General features: G+C 35.1%; 2 protein-coding genes across 2 annotated transcripts; both read right to left on the bottom strand.

Annotated features, from left to right (window-relative positions):
* Positions 1 to 3362: 3362 nt before the first annotated feature.
* LOC131894917 (olfactory receptor 6C6-like) lies at positions 3363 to 4334 on the bottom strand. Its single transcript, XM_059245281.1, has one exon. The coding sequence runs from the start codon at positions 4320 to 4322 to the stop codon at positions 3363 to 3365; it is 960 nt and encodes a 319-aa protein (XP_059101264.1). The 5' UTR covers positions 4323 to 4334.
* An 11563-nt stretch (positions 4335 to 15897) lies between these two features.
* Positions 15898 to 16836, bottom strand: LOC131894981 (olfactory receptor 6C1). The gene has a single exon (XM_059245360.1). The coding sequence runs from the start codon at positions 16834 to 16836 to the stop codon at positions 15898 to 15900; it is 939 nt and encodes a 312-aa protein (XP_059101343.1).
* Between the last annotated feature and the right edge of the window lie 7227 nt (positions 16837 to 24063).

Genomic DNA, 24063 nt, shown 5'->3' with positions numbered 1-24063 from the left:
CTTGGGAGATAATTTATTCTCAGTTCCTTTGGATTTACTAAACATAGGACTGAACTATTCTAAAACGTTTTCTTTGTAAAGAGTAGCATCCATGTTTTACTCACCTGTACATTTTGAGAGCACAAAGAAAATGAAAAACTAATGAAAACTATTTAATATCTTTACAAATCAACAAAACTTTATTTGATACCGGTGAAAATATAACAGGCTGCATTCACTAGGGATATCAGTATGGGGGGGGTCTCAAAAAACTACCACGTGACTTACCTATACCATTATTGGGCCTGTACCCAAAACACTCTAAATACCACCACAGAGGTATTTGCACATTTATGTTATTTTTTTTCTCAATTTACAGTCAAGGAAATGGAACCAGTTTATTGTTCATCAACACATGAATGTGTGGTGTATGCCCTCAATTGATTTTTATTTAATCAAAGAAAAATTAAAAATGACATGTATAGAAAAATGAATGAATCTGGAAATTCTTATATCAAATGAGGCAACTCTGACTCAATAAGACAAAATGCCATTTTCCTTCATAAGTGAATCCTAGATTTGAACTGTTCTATGTGTGTATGTATGCACAGCTGTAGTGTGTGTCTTGGCCGTGAAATTAGAAATGGTACCATGAGAAAGGAGGGGGAAGGGTTTTTTTTTTTTTTTTTTTTTTTTTTTTTTTTCGGTTTTTCGAGACAGGGTTTCTCTGTGTAGCTTTGCTTGCGCCTTTCCTGGAACTCACTTGGTAGCCCAGGCTGGCCTCGAACACACAGAGATCCGCCTGGCTCTGCCTCCCGAGTGCTGGGATTAAAGGCGTGCGCCACCACCGCCCAGCTAGGAGGGGGAAGGTTTTAAGCAAACAGAATATGGAAGTAGAATATATATGACATGAAAGTGGGAAGTAACAATAGGGGAATGAAGGGTTTAGGCAGGGAACCGGGGTGGGTAGAATCAAAAGAGCAAAGTAGGAATAAAAATTCCCTAACAAGAACAAGTACTTTGTGCTTTTATTTTAAAAAATAAAGAAGAGAATGCGTTAAAATTTATTTTTTAAGCTAATAATATTATAAGATGCAAGAATATCAGTAGTATATAATAGTGTATATAGTAGTGTATAAGGATATACATTGTTATATTTGCAACCTGGCTTCAATTTCTCTCAAATCTTCAAATGAAATTGTATACAATATTATAGTCTATGAGATACTTCTATGTATTCACTCAGAAACAAGTCCTATTTACTCAGTTAGAAGAGATGTTTTCTTTATACTTTACACACATTTACTAATTTTGCAGATGCATCCAATTCATGAAATTTTATTATACAAAATACTCTTCAGATTTCCTGTATGTTTTTCCTTTTCTAGTCATTATTGTAAAGAGCGTGATTCGTGGTCAATCTTTTAAACAGTTGTTGAAGATTGAGGAGGGTTGCATATAGTTTAATAATGTAAGAAGGGTACTGTATGTATTAGCATGTTATATAGTTTAAAATTACACTAATAGATATTGAACATGAATTATTTTTATGTCTATGAATCGTCTATTAAGAGTTAATTTTCTATTGTATTTATTGTGTAATTTATTAGATAAAGATTTTTCTGTACATTAACATATAACTTGAATTTTAGGTAAATATGCAAAATAATGGGGTTCATTATGTAAGTTTATACACATGTCATTCCTTTGATTCATTTATTCTCCTCGTGTACTATACCTCCTCACCTATTTTTCAAATTTTTTCATTCATGTTGTGACTTTCCTCTGTATGTCTTTGCTGTTAAGTCATTGCATATTTTTTCCAGTTAGAAAAATTTTTCCAAAAAAATTTTTTATTTAGTTAACATTTTTTTCATTCCACCCCCCACTACCTCCCATCTACCTCCCTCCCCATTTGTTCTTCCTCAGTCTCCATTTAGAAAGGGGCAGGGGCTTGAACAAATCATGGCACAAGTTGAGGCAGAATCGAGCTCCTCCCCTTGATGAATAAGGAAAACGTGGTACATTTATACAATGGACAATTTACTCAGCTGTAAAAAGCAATGGCCTCATGAAATTTTCAGGCAAATCAATAGCAGTAGAAAAAAAAAATCATTCTGAGTGGGGTAACTCAGGCCCAGAAAAAAAAAAAACATGGTATGTGCTCACTCATAAGTGGATATTAGGAGTAAAGTATAGGATAACCAACTACAATCCATAGCCCCAGAGAGGCTAGGTAACAAGGAGGGCCCAAAGAAGGATGCATGGATCTTCCTGGGAAAGGGAATAGAAGAGATCTCCTGGGAAATCTGGGGCAAAGGTGAGGAGAAAGGGGAATGGGAACTTGAGGGAGCAGGCTGGGCAGACTGAGTGTTGGGGGCGGGTTGCGCGGAGGCGGCGGCAGCGGGGGGGAGTTTTGGGGTTAGAAAAGTTTTGAAATCTATAAACTGTAAAAATAATGTGCCAGGCAAGGTGTGCCTACTGTGAAATAGTGGCACAGTTATTAATCAGTGTCTTCAACTGCTTTCTAATTAGAGTTGAGGCCCACTCTACAAGATTGAGTCTTCTCTGATTCTGTAAACCTAGTTAAAAAAACAAAAACAAAAAACAAAAAAAAAACAAAAACAAAGACAAAAACAAAAACAAAAAACATAGCTAAGGAGGGCTCAGGCTCTCGGATTAACCTAATGTTGTTATTTAACTAAGTTATCATTGTGCAAGCAGCTTTCTAAAAATGTATATTTATATCCATAGACAAATGTGACTTCCAGATCAGAAAATCTTTTGTTTTTCCAATAAATGACAGTGATTACAGACACACATAACTGCTATGGTAGAGAATAATACGTAATAGTTGATTGCTCAGCTCAAACCGGCACATTTATATATCCCTCTCACAGGCTCAGGGATCATTTTAGAAGAAGTAGTAGGAAAAAAGAAAGAGCTCAAAGATGAGGAGACAGGCTGGATAATGCTGTCTTTTGGGCATGGTATGCGTCTTTTAGTACTTGCAATGGCTGGCACAAGACTCCATCCATCAATAGTCAATTATGGATCAATCATGGATCAGGGAAAATCTCATTCAGCTCTACCACTTACTCATGAAAATCCAGAAATAAAGTACAAAACAGAGGATATCTTTGATATGAAATTCCAAAAGAGATAACACTCTCAATAGTGGTTGAAAAATCACCTGTAGACATTTGATTTAACTTCAAATGGATGTAGGAGGTATTAAGGGAATGTTTGTAGGGAAGGAAGATGGAATTTAAGGGAGCAGGAAAAAAAAAAGGTAATGGAGAACATGAGCCTTGATGCATAGATCATAACTGACATATTTGGAAATTATATTCCCCCTTTTTCATTCATGTTCCAGTAGCATACTATTTATGCCTAAATCTTAACTCATTGTTTTGAGAAGAATACAATCTGTGAAGTACCTGTTTGAAAGCATCCTTCACCTGTTGGTTTCTTAGAGTGTAAATGAAAGGGTTTAGCAAAGGGGCCACAGAAGTATTAAGCACAGCTACACTTTTATTTAAAGTCACCCTTTCCTTGGCTGATGTTTTCATGTACATGAAGATACAACTCCCATAAGTAATGGAGACAACAACCATGTGTGAGGAGCAGGTGGAAAAGGCCTTTCTCCGTTGTTGAGCTGAAGGGAACTTCAGGATAGTTTTGATGATGAATGTGTAAGAGAGGATCACTAAGATCAAGGTGATGACCAGTGTCATCACAGCTAAGGCGAAGGCCATCCATTCTATGAAACGTGTGTCTGTGCAAGACAGCTGGAGGACAGGAGAAGTGTCACATAGAAAGTGGTCTATTGTTTTGGAAGCACAAAAATCCAGTTTGAGTCCCAAAAGCAAAGGGGGGAAGATGACTAAGAACCCAGTCACCCAGGAGCTGATGACCAGCAAGTGACACACTTTGCTGTTCATGATGATGGGGTAGTGCAGTGGTCTGCAGATGGCAACATAGCGATCATAGGACATTGCAGCCAAGAGGTAGAACTCTGTGATTAGTAATAGAAAGAAGAAGAATAATTGAGCTGCACAAGCATTGTAGGTAATTGTTCTGTCTCCAGTGAGAATGCTCATTAAGAAGCGTGGAATACAGGCAGATGTGAATGCCATTTCTAGAAAGGAGAAATTCCGGAGGAAGAAATACATTGGAGTCTTGAGGTGGGGATCCAGCAGGGTGAGGAGGATGATCACTAAATTCCCTATCAGGCTCAAGATGTAATTAATAAATAGAAACAGAAAAATCAAAATTTGTAACTGAGGGTCATCTGTCAGTCCAAGCAAAATGAACACTATCTCCACAGATTGGTTTTTCATTTCCTTTTTTCCCCTAATAAGTCTACAGAAAACAAAACATAATTAAATTTAAAAATAAATAAAAAACAAAGAAGGAAAAACACCCCAAATAACTAATATCACACATCATACATAAGAAAAATCTTTGTTCCTTCATAATCATACCAAGGTCCATTTTCAGTATAACTCATGCAAAAATATTTTAATGTGTTTAGAGTTCATCTCATGAACATATCTTATATCTCATTAGTATGTGTATTAGTTAAGCTTTCTACTGTTACCATAAAACATCATGACCAAAAGTAACATGGGGAGGAAATGCTTTAAAGGGTTTCCCTCACCTTATAGCTTATAAGTCCACCAGTGAGGGACTCCAGGGCAAAAACTAAGGGAAGGAACCTGGAGGCAGGAACTTATGCAGAGGTTATGGAGGAGTGCTGTTTACTGATTGACGTGCTCTTCATGGCTTTCTCAGATTGCTCCCAGGACAAACTTTCTACATCAACCATCCATCAAGACAATATAACATAGACTTGTCCAAAGGTCTGTCTGGTGGGGACATTTTCTCAATTGAGGCTTTCTCTTCCCAAGTGACTATAACTTGTGTCAATATGACATAATGCTAGCTTATAAGACGCAGAATCTCATTTAACTCAAAGTTAAGTAAGTCCTTTTGCCTGTTTTATAGGAGGCATGTCAGTTATGTGTTCTTCTGTTCCTGTCTTTCTAGTAATTTATTTAAAGAAATGGTGCAACTGTATGAAAATTTCTCAGTTAAAAATCTTGAGTAAGTTGCCACTTGAGTGATACAATGGTTATAATAAATGATGGTGTTCCCAGTAGCTATAGTAATTCCCAATTTAGGGATCTACATCTAGGGCATTTCTAAGAAAGAAAATCCCTAAAGAAGAAAATACATGAGACTGTAGTAGGAGATTCTAGTAGCGTGAGTGTGGTGATAATCAGAGTTCAGTTCCTAGAAATGAACTGTGGAACATAAAATCACACAAATTTCTAACTGAGTAATCATGTGAACCTGCTACCATAAGCTCTGTCTTTCTAGTAGGATTAATTACCATTGTCTGTCTTATGACAGTTTTGAATGGAGAAAAAATATCTGTATGGAAAAAGTAATAACTAATGTTTAACCTATAAATACAAAGCCAATGTTTTAAATAAAAATACAAGGCTCATTTTTCATTTTCAAACCATTATGTAAGACGAATACCTTAAATTTATAAAATACTTAGATTCAATATTAAAACTTTGTATATCCTGCCAATTTTATAGTCATGTAAGCATAGGAAATTTTGAAATAAATGGAATATTTATTTTGAATAATTAAAATACACTTAAAGTTTAGAAAATGCACATGTTCTGTATAACGTGATTGAATACCAGATAATTTCCTGATTGGTTTTAGGAATTGTATAATAGAATCAAGTGACATGAACAACAATCTATATCTGTCAATTAATATATACACCCACAGAAACAAACCTAGCCAATATCAGTAGGAAACAAATCTAGCCAATATCAGTAATTAGTATTAGTTCATTGGTACTGTTTTATTCAGTCAACCAAAGATTAGCATACCTGATTCTTGAGTGATTTGTTTTATGGCCAATGACACTGGTATTCAGGTATTTCCATTTAATAAAGGATGCTGAATGTATTTGCTTTTCACTTAAGCCTTCTGAGTTATCTCTCGTTCCACATCCCAGATATTTTCTTTCATTATGAACAGTTTGGTAATGCTGTTACAGGGAGCAACATACCATCTCTTTCTCATTTCTGTGGTATTGACACAATGCAGGGTCTAGTGATATGAAATGCCTGTTAAGTTATTGTAGGAACAGAAAAACATGTAAATATTTTAGGACATACTAAGAAATCACAGAATGATATGATATGAGTAATAGCAAACAAAGTGTTTTGGCTAGCATTCACAGTAAAAGGTTGTCTAACTGAGGCTGATTTCAGAAGTCGTGATAATAATTTTAAAATTATTCTATTTTATAAAAGCTTTCCTTAAAGATTTTATTCAAATTCTAATCAAAAGCCAACTTACATAACATTTATTAAATAAAGAATTAGTGACATCATATCTAGTGAAAAACTTTTATGAGATTTTTAAATAACCATAATATGATTACTTGAGCCATTTAAAGTAAAAATATATAAGGTCATATTTTCTGCATTGTGAATGTTAATAGAATTATTTCTGACCCCTGAGGTACAAATTGTTCTTTAGAAAACAGTAAAAATTCAAAAATAAACATATAAAGAACCAAAGGATAATTGAAAATCAGTTCTTTCCTTTGTTATTTATGGGAATATGCAGAAGGATACATAGGAGCATTTGGATATTTAAATGGTCTATAAAGGAACCAAAAATTTGAGATAGGATATTCTAGGCAGATGAACCATCCTGAGACAAAGAAAACCTAATGTATCACACAAGCTTTGCTTGGAAAAAATACTTAGTATTTTCATATTTATTCATCTCTCATAGAACCATAAACTATTGTAAGGAAGAGTACCATGGTCATTGGAGTTCTATAGGACATGCAGATGTTATAAAACAATATATCATAAAATATGCTCATTTATACGAATCTTCCCATTGGTAGCACTGATACAACTGTTTAATTATACTATACTTACACTTTTTCCTCATATGAAATTATTGATTTTTCTGCTTTAACAATTACACACTTCATACATCTTCATAGCACATACTAAAGGAAAACAACACAAATCACACTATGTATTATATGACCCACAGGCCCATAAATACAATTGCATTTAGTTTTGTTGGATCTTATGGATACCACATAAAATTGGAAAATGTTTCTAATGTTAAAACATATTATATTAAAATACTAACCCTTTATTAGTTCAAAAGCTTTCTTCAGTTGAGCATGTAAATTCCTCCAGATATGTGCTTTTGTATGTCAGTTATTATCCTGGTGAACAAAGAGTGTGGATGAACCATTCCTTCTTCCTCATTCTATCCTAAAATATGTGACAGATTTGCTTATTTATACAAGCAAATGTCCTAGAGATACTATTTTTGACTAATAATGCCTGGGAGGAAATTAGTATTTCTGTAGTACTACAGTTCATTTATTTAAAGCATTTAAAACCTTATTAAGTGTAACATGTACCATAATATAGAAATTCACCATCTCTGAAATAACAAAGAATTTATGCTTCTGTTTCCTATAGGAAAACATTTAATAAGAACAAACAATTCTCAGGGTAACTAGACCTAACACCATCTTTTCCTAAGGGATTGCCAAATTGTATGATGCAGAAATCCTGCTTATAAAAGTAAACATCCACACATAGACTTTTACTTCTTTTAATTACACTTTGGAAAATTAATTACTGATTAATATTTCATTGCCTAATACACTAATCTTTTGAAAATATAACTACATGTTTCTGGATTCAAAATCAGAGAAAACAAATAATATTTCAAGTGAATGTGAAAAGTGATAATGTAAGATGGGAAAATATAACCTGTTGTATACTAATGAACCCTAAGATAAAGATGTTATTCTAAAAATGCCTGATTCCTCTTGGCTTGTTTGCTTAACAGTATATACTGTCAATCACAGGATCATGCCAACACATGCAGGCATTTCAAACATGACTACAGGTGCACAGTTCTTTGTAAAGCTGAACCCTAACTTTTTTTTATCATTCTCTTAGAGGTCAATCAAGTTTCCAATTATAATAATTAGAACAGTATTAACATCTAAAATTGTTTAGCTGTACTAATATCTAAAATATGTGTATTTTATGATGTATTTTCAAAAACCATAAACTTCTTAATGTTCAAAACTGTGTTAATATCTTTGGGATGAATTCCTCATAATGATTGCCAAATGAAAAGTAAACAGTAATTTAAACAAAACTAAATAAATTCTCTATCTGGATTCAATCAATTCCACATTAATGGACAAGTGCTCCTGTTTCATTCATTCTCCACAACTGAGTGGGTTTTCTTCAAATATTCAGAATAATTTGTAGCTTATAGATATTTTTTAGAATTACGTAATATCCATCTTTTCTACTTTCACATCACTTCTTTATTTATTTATTTTTTTTCGTATAAGAGAAATCCCATCCATTTGCCTTTGGATTCTTGTTTTATTAATTTGCATGCTGAACTCTAATACTATCCATTCTTATGAAAATGATCTGATTTTGTTCTTTTTTGATGAATGCACTGCACGATGTGCATATATTACATTTTCTCAGTTCTTTCATTTGCTGACAGTCACTTAGGCTCACTCCATGCGTTAGGTAGTGATACAATAAATATGGCTATCCCTACATATTATGGAGGGATAACTAACCATGAAGACCTTTAAAAAAATTCAGATAATGACCTCTTATTTCTGCTAGTTGTGTTTTTTCTTTAAAAGTTGTCAACATCACTTATCTTCTACATTTCTGAGTTTTTGTATATTTATTGAAGGAAATAATCAATGCTTAATGTACAAGAAAAACTAGAAAAATATGAACAAAAAAGAACAAGTTGCCAAGTACTTTTATTTCTTCCCTTAACTCTTTATTGTAGCACTGGTGATATGTGTGTGTCTGTGTGTGTGTCTGTGTGTGTGTGACAGAAATTTTAAAGGAGTCACTACAAAAAGGGGAAGAGAATGCTCAACTAGACGTCTTGTTACCCTAAGTAAGAACCCTGGTACTAGAAATGGTTTCCATCTTGTTGAGTCATTGTTCAAAGGGATTCCATAGAACTCTCAAACATTTAAGGCTATTTCCAAGGCTGTTGGTTACCCTCTGTCATCTGACAGTAAGGCCCTATTGCTGAAGACATCACTTTTCATCAAGCATGGAGAAATTGAGCTAGTGTTCAAAGAAACTTCATCCCTACTGACTAGAGTTCATGGCACTGGAAAGTACTACAGACACTATTGGAGAAGAAAAGTAATCATCAATATCTCCCAGACACAAACCATGTGATACAACAGCAATCTCCCTGCAAGATGCACTAGTGCAATGGTGGCATAGATATTATGGGAGCAGCAAACCACCTCTTTTGAATTTAAGGTCCAATCTATGAGGTGGAATCCACACCTGACATTGTTAATGAGGCCAACTTGAGACTAGATAGGTCATGGGCGCTAGGGGGAAACCTACTACAGTTATTCTGCTAACTGAACATAGCAACAAAATGACCCCTGATGACATATTGCTATACCCATAGATCAATGAATTGTTCAGCTCTCATTAGAGAAGCTTCTTCTTGCAGTAGGTGGTAATTAACATAGAGACACACAACTAGAAAATGCAGATAGTGAGAAACCTTGGACTACTCTGCCTTTATCACATATCTTTAAAGTATAGTTACTGACTCCCGTGGGTGTATTCTCAGGGGTGATATATCTGGTAAATATGCTAATTCTATTTATAGTTATTTTGAAGACTTTCTATGGTGATTTCCACAGTGAATGGACTAATTTACATCTTTGCCAAGACTATATCAGGGTTCCGACCCCCTATATTCTCACCAGAACTTATTATTTTTTTGTATGTTCATACATAGAATTGTATTTTGTGGTGCTGTAATGATTTCTCTATAGATCAATATACCTCAGAAATAGCAAGAGGAAAATGTAGGAAAAGTACAACAAGATCCTGGCATAGGTAAGGACTTTCTGAAGAGGACTCTGATTGTTTATGAAGTAAGACCAATAGTTTACACATTGGATCTTATGAAATAAAAAAGCTGTATATAGCAAAAGGTAAAGGAAATTACTGATTGAGTGAAGAGATAGCCCACAGAATGAGATAAAATCTTTTCAGCTATGCATCCGACAGGTTACTAACATGAAGAATATAAAACCAAAAACCAAAAACCAAAAAAAACCTAAAAATGTGAGCATGAAGAAAGCAGATAGTTCACAAAATGAACTGTGGTGCTGAGAAGGGTGTTCCAAAAAAAAAAAAAAAAAGAAATATAAATGGTCATTAAAAAGTGATCAATATCCCTGACCAACAAAGAAATACAAATTGAGACTACTTTGATTTCCACCTTAATCCAGTCAGAGTGGCTACTATCAAGAAAAGAAATGGCAACAAGTGTTGGCAAGGATGTGCGTAGTGATGGTGGCTGTGGAACTGCTGAATCTTTTATGTAAATTAAATTAAGTAAAAGTTCAAAAAAAGTGTGTGGGTTTCCTAGAAAGCTAAAAGTAGAAATATGACCCAACTAAACCATTCCTTTGTAGATACCCACAGAGATACTTGCACCTCTACATTCATTGTTGAATTATTTTAATGGTGGAAATGGAATCCTAGATGTTTATCACCTGATGAGTGGAGAAAGAAAATGTGATACATACTCACAATGGGATCTTATTTCAGCATAAAAAATACAAAAATCCCTTTTAAACTTCTGTGAAAATGGGTGCATTTGTAAGATACTATACTAAAAGAAATAACGTGGACTCAGAATGCCAAACATCATATGTTTTCTCTTACAAATGGTTCTTAGCTGCAAATGTTTAGATTTATGTGTTTAAATTGGAGATAGTTCCTGTAATGCAGGAAGCTAGGAAGGGGCCATGAAGATAAAAAGTCTCCCTAAACCCTCAAAACAAAACAGTGTATTGTCACTGCTCTTAGCTTCCCACTATAACTAGTTGGTAAGACTCTATTGGTGAAAATATCTTAAACTAAGGTTTTAGGGCATGTAGAAATCAAGATATAAGTAAAGTGGAAGATTGCTCCATGATGGTACATTTCTTGTTAAGATGCTGCTATACAAATTGCTGAGGTAGAAAAGGCAGCAACAAGCAATAGGCTTATGCAGCTGTGGATCCCAAATCCAAACAACAGAACAGCAGGCAAAGTTTGCCCCTGGTGTAGCAGTGGCATGATTATTATGCATGTAACCAGTCACTTTCTGATTGGATCTTAAGCTGTTCCAAGAAAGGGAATTCATATCTGATATTGTAACCTGGTCAATGATTTTTTTAAAAGATGACCCTCCTCATTGTGGGTGAACGTGGTCTTTCTGGTGTGTACTAAAATAGAAAAAGAAATGAGTGAATTTTCACTCTAGATCTCACACTGAGACGCCTATCTAATCCTATCCTTGAACAATTTTCACACAGGCAAACTCTTATTAGTTCTTTGAACACTGGGCTTACATTCTCAGATCTTTGGGCATGAGCATGAATTAGAGGCATACCATCGATTTTCTTAGGCCTTTATAGTTGACATGGCCAATCTCTCCTGATGAAAACGAATCTCTCTCATTTTCAAATTTTAAATCTAGTGTCTAATCCAAATCTATATCTGCTATTGTTTTATTCTCTAAAGAATCCTGACGGGTATACTCTGCCTCCTGTGGATTACAGAAAACATCATTTAAGGAAAAGAATAATACAAAGAACTAGCTCTTTCTTTAAGTTTAGCAGTGGAAAATGATATTCTCATGGTTAATTCTGGACACTTTGATGTTACTGTCTATACACAGAGTAGGTTTGAATTGATTTTAAGAGGGTTTCAGTTTCATATTCTAGCTTTCCTTTTTCTATTTTTTTTTTTAGCTTCTGCAGTTTACCCTGTGGCTTTCTGCAATATTTTCTTTGGTGCATTTCTTTCTTTCTTTTTTTAAAAATAAATATTATTTTATTTTTTAACAAAATGAAATACAGTAATATAAACAAACAAACAAAAACATCACATTGAACCTGGACAAGTCAATCAGTGGGAGGAAAAGAACCCCCAAAGAGAAGTCACAAGAATCAGAAACCCACTCTTTCACACATTCAGGAGTAACATAAAATACTAAGCTAAAAGCTATAATAAATATGCAGAGGAGCTTGTGCAGATCTGTGTTGGCCCTGTGATTGCTGCTTCAGTCTCTGTGAGTTCATGGGAGCTTTGCTCTGTTGATTTAGAGAGCCTGTTCTCCTGGTGTCCTCCATATCCTCGGGTTCTTACACTCTTCTGTCTCCTTTTCCATGGGGTTCCCAGCTCTGAGTGGAGGGATTTGGTGGAGAAATCCCATTTAGAGACCTTCCAGGGTCTTTAAAGACTGGCTGTGGGTCTCTGTGCTTGTTCATATCTGTTGCAGGAGGAAGCTACACTGTAGCTAGAATTTTCTGGCCTGGCCCACAGTCAGGACAAATCTCTGTCACCCGCCAGTCCCACAGCCGCTCAGACCCAACCAAGTAAACACAGAGACTTATATTGCTTACAAACTGTATGGCCGTGCCAGGCTTCTTGCTAACTGTTCTTATATCTTAAATTAATCCATTTCTAGAAATCTATACCTTGCCACGTGGCTCGTGGCTTACCGGCATCTTCACATGCTGCTTGTCATGGTGGCGGCTGGCAGTGTCTCCCTCCGCCTTCCTGTTCTCTCAATTCTCCTCTCTGTTAGTCCTGCCTATACTTCCTGTCTGGTACTGGCCACTCTGTTTTATTTATTGACCAATCAGCAACACATTTGACATACATACCATCCCACAGCACTTCTCTGATGATGACTGAATACAGCACTAATTTATCAATATAGTAGAGTATCATTAGGAGCCATTTTATTGTTACTTTTTATTTTACACCAGTTGTATTTGGTTTTATCCCAGGTCTATGGGCTAGCTAGTCTTTGGGCCTTTGTCATCCAAGAAGTATTATGTATGGGTTTCATTTCATTGAGTGGAGTGGGCCTTAAGTCAAATCAGGTATTTGTTGGTTACTTCCACAAACTTTGTGCCACCATTCCCTAGCATATGCTGTAGGCATGACAGATTGTAGATCAAAGATTTTGTGGCTAGGTTGGTGTTTCCTTTTCTTTTTTGGTAGCCTGCAGAGTTCCTTCCCAAATCAAACACACTAGGATGTAGGAGTGAAGGGTCTATGTAGGCATCAGCTTTACCTTGCCATGTTCAACAAGTTGTGTTGATGTTGTGTTTAGGAATGGGGCCCTGCTGTCAGTTTGTGGAGAGCAATCTATTGTCTTGGTAACATCCTGGGTTCCTTGGGGAGCTTCATGAGACTCCTTTGGCCAATAGCTCAATTGGTTGTAACCTAGTCCAGTTCTTGAAACTTCGTTTGTTGACAAGAGATGGCCAGTTGGGTTCCATCTCTCTCATTATTTGGAGACTTCATTAGAACCCCCTTCATGTATTTTAGGAAGTTTCTGTAGATGTAATTCTAAATTGTCTTATTAAATAAGAAACACAGAGCCAAATAAAGAGTTAAAAGCCCAGAGATCAGAGTAGTAGCCAAGAGCTAAGACCACCTTATCTTACTACTCGTTGGCTTTAAACCCAACCACATGATTTCCTCGTTACTGCCTATCTATACAGACCTCCAGGTCTCTATTGTTCATCCTGAGATTAAAGGTTCAGGTCACTGCTTGGCTGTCACTGCTTGGCTGTGTCCTTGAACACACAGAGACTCTGCCTGCCATGTGATCAGATTAAGGGCGTGTGCCACCACGCTGGACTTCTGCTAAGTGGCTTGCTTTTAGCTCTGACCCCCAGGCAACTTTATTTTATTAACATACAAATAAAATCACATTTCAGCACAAATAAAATATCACCATAAGTTTCCACTGCATTAGGTTTCCATACCTACCCTGAAATGCTCTTCATTTCTAGATGTCTCTCCCTGTATTCCCTCTCTCAACCCAATCTTCCCCTCCCACTTCACACCTGGTCCTGCTGTTCCTGTCCCCCTACTTCTAGTCAACCCATAAAATCTATTCTATTTCTACCTCCCAGGGAGATCCATGTGTTCCCCTTAGTCCCTTTCTCTATACCTAGCATTTCAGGGTCTACATATTATAGCCTGGTTATTATTTATTTAACGGCTAACATCCACATATAAGTGAATACATACCATATTTATCTTTCTGGATCTGGGTTACCTCACTCAGGATGACTTTCTCTGGTTCCATCCATTTGCCTGAAAATTTCATGATGTCTTTTTTCTTTAACCCCCTGAGTGTAATGTACACCCCACTGTGTAAATGTACCACATATTCTTTATCTATTTTTCCATTGAGGGACATCTGGGTTGTTTCCAGTTTCTGACTATTATAAATAAGCAGCAATGAACATGGTTGAACAAGTGTCCTTGTGATAGGATGAAGTGACCTTTATGTATATGCCAAGAGTGGTATAGCTGGGTCTTAGCTAAACTGATACTCAGCTTTCTGAGGAACCATCATACTTATTTCTGTATTGGCTGTACATTTTTGTGCTCCCACAAGCAATGAATAAGTGTTCCCTTATAAAACGTTTTTTTACTAGTTCTTTGAGAATTTCATAGTGTGTTTTGATCATACATTCATGAATTTTTTTAATTTAATTGCTGCCTTAGGAAGAAATTTTTATTTGTATCTTTGGCTTCATTTGAAACATACTTTTTCTTTATTCTTGTCTTACAACTGGGGTTTTGATAAGCCAGTTGGTAGTTCTGGAAGATTTGGGTCTTAAGTTCCTTTGCAATTGTGGAAAACTAATGGGATCGTCACTGAAAACTTGGCATCCATATAGGCTGTTTTTTCCTTCCTAATTCATTCTATAAATTTCACTAGATCAGTGAAATTTCTTCAGCATTGTATGTACTAATTTATATATTTCATGCAGCATATAATATACATAGTACATAATGATTAATAACTATTTTATAAAAAATAGTTAAAAGTGTGAAAATATTATGAAGAATATATTCATTTCCTCAATAGTTATAAAGACACTATCAGAATTCTTACAGTAAAAATTTATGGAAAAATGCTTTTAAAATGTATTTTTTCATATTTATAAAACTACTATTGAAATCCTCAAATACATATCATGGACTTCCACACAGTTTCTAGCAACAGCATAGACCAGACATCCACATGGCCTCTAGCATCAGCATGTGCTGTGGACCTCAGCATGGTCTTGGTGGTAGTACAGACCATAGACATCATCATGGCCCTTGGTGGCAGCACAGGTCTGGGACATCAACATAGCCTCCAGGCAAGGAAGCTACTTTTGCAGTGCATTGGTGACTGCAGACTCACCGTTTAGAAAGAAAGTCATAGAAGGCTTCTGTGACAAGGTCCCCCCCACCCCCCAAAAGAGAGGACATAAATTTAAAAGAGAGCAAGGACTGGTATATGGTAGAGTTTGGCGGAGGAAATGAAAGGGAGAAATTATGTAATTACCTTAAAATCTCAAAATAAAAAGTTTTAGGAACCACAAAGTGTCATTTTTAATGTTCAGTAAATAATGTATATTAACGTTTATAAATATCTCTCTCATTTCTAGAACAATATTTTTATGAAAATAACTGATACCACATTAATACCTGTAAAATTAATAAAACTAAAAAATAAATGTAATCCAGTATTAGAAAAGAAAAATGTTAGAAATTCTTAGGAAAGCAATTTTAATTGTTTGAGTAAAAATTACATAAATAGCTTATTAAACTCTTAGAAAAAAATGAACAAGGACTGGGGGCCATGTTGATATAAGCAGGCCATTAACATATTCTATTTCATTATTTGAATTGGCCTTTACTGTGCCTCTCACTCACAGGTCACATCATTTCATGTACTTGTGAAAAATACCATTTTCCTTGCCATGTTCATAAAGGCTTGCTTGACTTGCTGATTCCTCAGGCTATAAATGAAGGGGTTTAGCATGGGAGCTACTGAAGTATTTAGTATGGCAACTCCCTTGGTCAAAGATGCTCTTTCTGATGCTGAGGGCTTAATGTACATAAAAATGCAGCTTCCATAAGAGATGGAGATGACAATCATGTGGGAAGAACATGTGGAAAAGGCCTTTGTCCTCTGACTAGCAGAAGGAATCTTCACAATTGTTCTGATGATATATGCATAGGACAGAAATATTAATGCCAAAGTGAACATTAGGGTAAAGACAGCACAGGAAAACCCCATCTTCTCCAGGAATTTTGTATCTGAACAGGAAAGTTGCAGCAGGGGGAAATAATCACAGGTATAGTGATCAATGATGTTGGACCCACAATAATCAAGATCTAAGAGCAACATGAGCGCAGGGAAGATGATTAGGAAAGAGACCAGCCAGCAGGCAAAGACAAGCATTGTGCAGACTTTCTGACTCATGATGGTCAGGTAATGAAGGGGCTTGCAGATGGCAACATAACGATCATAGGACATGGCAGCCAGAAGGTAAAATTCAGTGACTCCCAAAAGGATGAAAAAAAATAACTGAGCTATGCAGTTGTTGAAGGAAATGGTTTTATCCCCTGAGATAATGGTGCCCAAGAACTTGGGTATAGTGACAGTTGTGAAGGACACTTCTAATACAGAGAAATTCCTGAGGAAGAAATACATGGGGGTCTGGAGCTGGGAATCCAGCAGGGTAAGAGTGATGATGGTCAAATTCCCTGTGATGCTGAGTGTGTAGGTGATGAAGAGAAAGATGAAGATCACCACCTGGAGCTTAGGGTCATCCGATAACCCCAGAAGAATAAACTCTGTGGTTTCTGTATGGTTTCCCATTCTGCAGTTACTTTTTTTTCTTCTGCCAAATCTAAAGGCAAAACCAGAAAGAATCAAGTAGATTGAGGATTAGTAAAAATCTAAACAAAGAGCTGTCATATTGTTGAAGTAGTATGCTGTCTCTACCTTTAAGGGACATTTAAAGCCATTCAATACTAATGATTCTTTAATTACCTTTCTTTAAATAGAGAACAACTCCACTTCAAGGCAGTCTGAAAAACAGTTAAGTATAAAACTATGATGCAATAACTAGTCATCTCAGTGAGAATGGAAATTATGAAAAATATTCTGGTGAAGACATGAAGAGAAAAGTACTCTAAAATATTTCAGTAGTGATGTTGGCTTAGTACAACTAGTATGATAACAGAATGGAGGTTCCCCCAAATAAGAACTATGGATTTAGTATATAATCCAGTGGCCTTGTTCCAAGGTATGTATCCAATTGATGATATCAGAAAGAAGTGGGATGATCCTGCAGCTGATATACATCCAGGAAAGGTTAAGGATACCTAGTATTCATTGAGTCTGAACCACTTACTAGCTTGAAAATTAGTTAACCCTCTTTGCTACATTTCTTCTTCTTGTAAATATACAGTTTCTTCTGCAGACAAGTCCATATCAAAAGACAATTTTAAGTTATAAGTGTTAAATATGTGAAACATTATAAAATTATAAATATATGTGCATGATTGTGATTATGTGTAGCCTAGTGCAATGTCAACCAAATTATTTTTCTCACTCCTTTATTTCTGTGGCTTTAGAAGTGATACTTGCTGCTCACATACTTTATACTCATTGATGCCTATCTACTCCACTTAGATAACAATGCTGTCACTTCCCATCAATGCTCATATTACTTGGTACATTTACGAAAGGATAGATTTTATTATCAAAGCTATTTTAATATGTCTTGTGCTTAGTTTAATTTTAGCTTAAAGGAAGGATGTACCCAGTTGATATTGACTTTTATTTAATCACTTGTTGGTATCATTCTCTTCTTTATGCTGCCACATGTGAATCTATTAGAATTGTTATGATACTGGAAGAGTTAACTTTCACATAATGATTTTTATTGTTTGGTTTCCTGTATTCTGGAGCTCTTTGTGAGTCCTAATAAATAGTGTATTACATTCTTTAAACATAAATTTTAATAATTCAAATCACAGAGTGTGAAAAATGTTTGAAGTATGTTTAAAATAATACTGAAACTTCTGATTTATTTACTGATTTATTGCTCCTAAAACTGTAAGAGTCACATGCTGACATTTGAAAACACTGAGACACTTTTCCCCCACTGTATGTCATAATCATAAAATGTATCATTGTTGATGAATAAATGTACTTTTAGAATTAAAAATAAGTAAATGCACATCATTAGATTAGTACTATTTTGGAAGTGAAAATCCATCAATTCATTGTATTTTATCCTCTTTTAATGTTTTATCTACTTTTCTTATTCTATGTACTTTGATTTTAACATTTTATAGGTAACAATGCAATTATTCATTTTCCTCTTATGGGCTAGAGCTATGAAGGAATGCAGGAAGAGTTGTAAAGAAATGTCTTAGTAGCTGTTGGTAAATATCCCTTCCTTCCATTAACATTTTTGTACCACTGTCTGTCTCAAAGACCAGAAAAACAGGCTTAAGGAAACCTCAACATGGCTTGTTTTAAGTAGGTGATCAAGTATCCAGCTCTAGGGCTGTTTTGACAATTTTTATGTAAAAACATTTGTGAAAATTCAATGAGTTGTAGTCATTTGTCAACTAATTTTAAAAATTTGTAGATTTCTAGATCATTAAAATGTTCCAAGGATGTATTTTATCTGAGAATAAAGATTATGTCCAAACATTTAATTCATCTCTTTAAGTTCAAAATGTTAAATGGGTTAGGTTACTTTTTATTTTTTTTAAAGATAAATGTATGTATCTATGTAAACTGCGTTCTGTCTGCATGTAAACCCGATGCCAGAGAGGGCATCAGATCCATCATAGATCATTGTGAGTTGCCATGTGACTGCTGGGAATTGAACTTAGAAGCTCTAGAAGAGCAGCCATCTCTCTTAATTGCTGAGTCATCTCTCCAGTCCAGGGTTAGGTTATTAACATCTCATTTCCTTCCACCCATTTCATCAAATTTACTTCATACTTGCCTTTTAAAGAATCTAACAGCTGGGCGGTGGTGGCGCACGCCTTTAATCCCAGCACTCGGGAGGCAGAGCCAGGTGGATCTCTGTGAGTTCGAGGCCAGCCTGGGCTACCAAGTGAGTTCCAGGAAAAGGCGCAAAGCTACACAGAGAAACCCTGTCTCGAAAAAACCAAAAAAAAAAAAAAAAAAAAGAATCTGAGATGAATTCCATGAACAATTCAAAATAACAATTAACAATGATAATATTTGTTCAGTATCATGATTACAATTAATCTTCAGGATTTCATTATGAAAATATACTCAAATTGTGCCCTTCCCAAGTCTCTACAATGAAATAAATAACAGCAATGACCCTTGAAATAAACTGGGTAAAGTATGGGCAATTCATATAATACTCATGGGGAGAAAACTGTATTAAAGGGTATATTAGAGTTGAAAGGTTAAAGGATGCTCTTTTGAGAGACACATCAGGGAGTTTGACTAGTTGCATTTCAGTTTTGATATGTGTGTTTGAATATTGTTAGTAATATTTCATGATGCCCTGGATGATCATTTTCCTCCACATTGACTTTGAAAGGCCAGTTTTTTTCTCAAGTTTTCCTACATTTATCCATTTTTTTCTTCAGTCAAACCTCATTAAATGTAAGTCATTAGAAAAATTATACAGAGGACATCTCCAAACATATTTTGTTGATCACATTGTCTTCATTCTTTATGCATTCAAATTTTAAAGAATTTTGTTCATAATGTTGGTGAATGATGGATAGGAAAGAATAACTATTAAATTCAAGGCATGGGTAATATCTAGTTCAGCTTCAAATCTCAAATTGTATAAAAGTACTCTGTATAATGAAGTTGAATGTATAGGGAGGTAGAGAGGATCTAGGATGAGTTGGTAGAGGGGAAAGAATATGATCAAAATATATTATGTGCAAAAGATTTAAATACCCAAGTAAGTAAACAATAAACAATAAAAATATTCTTATATCAGTATTCTCACAGCAGGGTTTAGGTCATGCCATAAGGATTCTTTAGAGAATTTTTGTTCATTTGAATTTAGCAGATTCCTCAGGAGAACTCACTGAGTGACTATATTTATTTTTATTAAATTCTCTTTTTACTATTTTCATAGTTACTTATGCAAATCTTTTCAGGAAAATATGAACAGTGTACATTAATAACTTTCAATAATGATGTACAGGATCAATTTTCAATATTAATCTTATATATATAGAAGAAAACTAAGAGAAAGAGAGTTTATCAGGCCACATTTAATAGCTTCATAAATACTAGCACTAATATCTAGAAACGTTTTTGAAAATGAAAAAAGAAACTCTGATCCATTAATAATAATGTTAGTAGAGAAGCAAAAAGCAAACTGAAAGGTTGAATTTCACAGAACTGCTAGAGAAGTAATAATAATACTTCATGAAGGTTTATTTAGTTATATACCAACAGATTATATATTTCCTTATGTAGACTTCATTTAAAAAATGTTCCAAATAGAGAATTTGGAACAAGTATCTAACCTCACACTTTTAGTTCATTACCTAGTCATCTATAAAGAAAACACAGAAGAAAAATGAAATAATATTATCATCTTAAAACACTATTGATTTCTGATTTAAGATATTATAAAATCAATTAACATCATAGGAAGCATGTGGCTTGGTCTTTTTTTTTTTTTTTTTTTTTTTTTCGAGACAGGGTTTCTCTGTGTAGTTTTGGTGCCTGTCCTGGATCTCACTCTATAGACCAGGTTGGCCTCCAATTCACAAAGATCTGCCTGGCTCTGCCTCCTGAGTGCTAAGATCAAAGGCATGCACCACCACCGCCCGGAGTGGCTTTGTTTTGAAAGAGGTTATTATAATTTTTAACTCAAGTGGACCACTTAATGCATTTATAACTTTTAATGAGGTAATTTCTTTAAAAACAAATTTTCTCTGTTTAAAATAGAGTTGAAATTTCAAGAATGTTTTCGAAAATTGAGATTTTTATAAATAATTGTTTTCCAAAAATTCTGTAGCAACTAGGCTCTCTGGGAATGGCTGTGCTATTATTTTCCTTTCAGTTTAAATGATTTCTCAATTTTGACAGTATATTCATAGTAGTAACGATTCATTAAAGGCATTATTTCAGTGATCAGAAACGTGTATTTTATTTGATTTAATTATTCTCACATATTTCTAAAACTTTTATTCTTATTCTCAAATGAAGCATTGGGGTTCAGATTTGATAATTGTCATTAATTTATACAACTAGCAAATGTCAAATATCAATAGATTTCCTACAATTAAAGGATATTTCTTCAAAATAACACTAGTCTATAAAATATGGAATGAGAACTGTGGACATAATGAATTTTAGCTTTTAATCAACAGAAAATACATAAATTGTCATAAGTAATCATGCCACATTTCAAAATATAATTACAGTAAATCTTAAGTTTGATAAAGTTCAGCTCTGAAATGATGTTTGATTTTGAGAGGCTTGCACTGCCCTTTTTATGTCCAACTTACCTGTGATTTTCATACAGCTTCTCAGAACTTCTGGAATAGTGGAAGTGTCGTCCATTGCTATTTCATTAATAGTCCCTACTCCAGATAACTAGTTGGGGTTTCATTGTAAAGGGTTTCATCTATGTTTTCTCATTTTATCCAAAATGGGTTTGTTCTTTTGATTGCTGAGAGAGGAGAAGGAGTGAAGGTGGAAATTGGAACAGTTTCAGGAGATGTTTTAAGTAAAATAACCACAACTTGCTAACATACTTTATGTCACATGGAGTACTAAGTTTTATCCATTCACTCTGCAATTGGCTCAAGGGACCAATTCAGTGAATCAAAATTGCCAGCAGAGGAATGTACACAAAGCACAAGGGACTATCAAGCATAATAGCATTAGTATCAAAATTGGAAAAAGAAGCTTGGGGTACAGTGTCCAGTGAGAGTAAGTTTACTAATAAAGAAGGAAGTCATGCTGATTTTCATGTAGTTTGAAATCTGCCTACCTTTAAGAATTTTGACTACATTAAAACATCTTATACTTTGTGCCTTTTTTCTCTGCTCATTCAATCAATAATAATGAATTAATGTTATAATTTACAATTTACGGGTCAAACATAATATTAGGACCATTTTCCTTGAGGAGCCTATAAATATACTGTTTTGCCAATGTTAGATTATTTTTAAGGTCCAATATTACTGTGTAAGAATTTAGCATATGCTATCCAAAGCATTAAAATAGAACATGAATAGAGGTTTTTGATTGTTTTGCTTGCTTTTTATTTTTTAAAATTATTTATTTTTATATTTGAGATTATAATGTAATTATATCATTTCCCCCTTCCCTTTCCTCCCTCCAAACCCAACCATATATCCCTGCTTGCTCTCTTCCAAATTTGTGGCCTCTTTCTTCATTAATTATTGTTACAAACATGTAAGTATGGGGATATACATTTATATATTACTAAATATATAAATACAACCTCTTCAGTCTGTAAGTCTGTTACTTGTCTGTATGTTTTTAGAGATGACCATTTGGTATTGAATAAATGATTGATGTGCTCTTCCTTGGGTAAGATTATTTCTCACACTCTTTTATTTGTTTTATTTTTTTCATTTTTAATTGAAAATATATTTTTATACAATATAATCTGTCCATGATTTCCACTCCCTGGACTCTTCTCAGATCCGCACACCCCCAACTCCAAGCAATCTTTTTCTCTCTTGCTTTCTTGCTTTTAAAATTATGTTATCACATCATCTACCCCTGGTCAATGACTATAATCAAGTTTCTCAACTTTACTAAACATTGGTTACTCATAAAGAATAGATAGTAATGCTGATTTTTTAATGTAGTTATGAACATACATATTCCAAAATAGTATTTTATAAGTGCTTTATAGAATAGTTAGGATTATTTAGTATATTTTATTTATTTTAAATTTTTTAAAGATTATTTTATTTTATTTTATATGTGTGAATGTTCTACCTGCATGTATATATGTGTACCACATGCCCATGCAAGTCAGAAGAAGATGTTGGCTCCCCTGGAACTGGAGTTACAGATGGTTGTGAGCCACCATGTGGGTGTTGGGAATTGAACTCAGGTCCTCTGCAAGAGCAACAGTGCTCTTAACCACTAAGCCATCTTGGCACATGCACTTCAACAGTGTAGCATACTTCATAATTTTAATTGTTTTTTAAAATATTTAATATATTTTAAGCAGATTTCCAGGCTAAATAATAGTAATAGTGGGTACCTAAATACTGATCTTCGAGGATAATGGGAATTGAAAAGGTTTAACAGAAAAGGGAGTGAAGCAATGGGAGAGGGGAGCGACATCAATGGAGTTAATCAAAATGAAGAGAGTACAAAAAAGACATACGGAAATCTGCTACCTTATAACCATTTAAAAAGTACAACTAATATAAAAACAAAAGTTGAAGGGAGATACTCCATATGGCTGGAAAAAAAAAAAAAACCCTGACCCCAGAAGCTATATGAATACACCAGTGCCAGGGTGAGCCATGGGGCAGCCAGTATTGAGGCAGGGAGTGTCCAAGCAGCCTGGAGCTCCCAATAGGGCCTGTCCTAGGCCAGCCAGTAGGCACCCAGCATGGAGCCATTGCTGCTGCCCCCATGCTGCTTGCCCTGCTGGGAGGGATGAGTACAGAGCAGCAGTACCGCCCACAGGCTACAAGCACAAAGGTTGAGCCCCACAAGGTTCAGGGTGCAGACATCGAGGGCTGGGATGTGTGTGAGTGGCAGCCAGGAGCTAGCACAGAATCTGCCCCCAGACGCCCTGCCTAGCCACATCACCCTGATTCTGGGCAACAGCAGGATATCTGAGTCTCATCACTGGTGCAGTGTTTATGGTGCTTCAGAAACCAGAGGCCCTAAACTACCCTAATTGTCATCATAGCACCTACATTCATTAACTGATGGAAGCAGATGCAGTGATCCACAACCAAACACTGGGCTGAGCTCCTAGGCTACAGTTGAAGAGAGGGAGGAGGGATCACAGGAGCAAGTGAGGTCAAGATCATGATGGGAAAACCACAGAGACAGCTGACCTAA

This window comes from Peromyscus eremicus, chromosome 18 (assembly GCF_949786415.1).
Source record: "Peromyscus eremicus chromosome 18, PerEre_H2_v1, whole genome shotgun sequence".
Taxonomy (NCBI): Eukaryota; Metazoa; Chordata; class Mammalia; order Rodentia; family Cricetidae; genus Peromyscus; species Peromyscus eremicus.
Note: the sequence above shows the minus strand (reverse complement) of the source record. Positions and strands in the feature narration are given on the sequence as shown.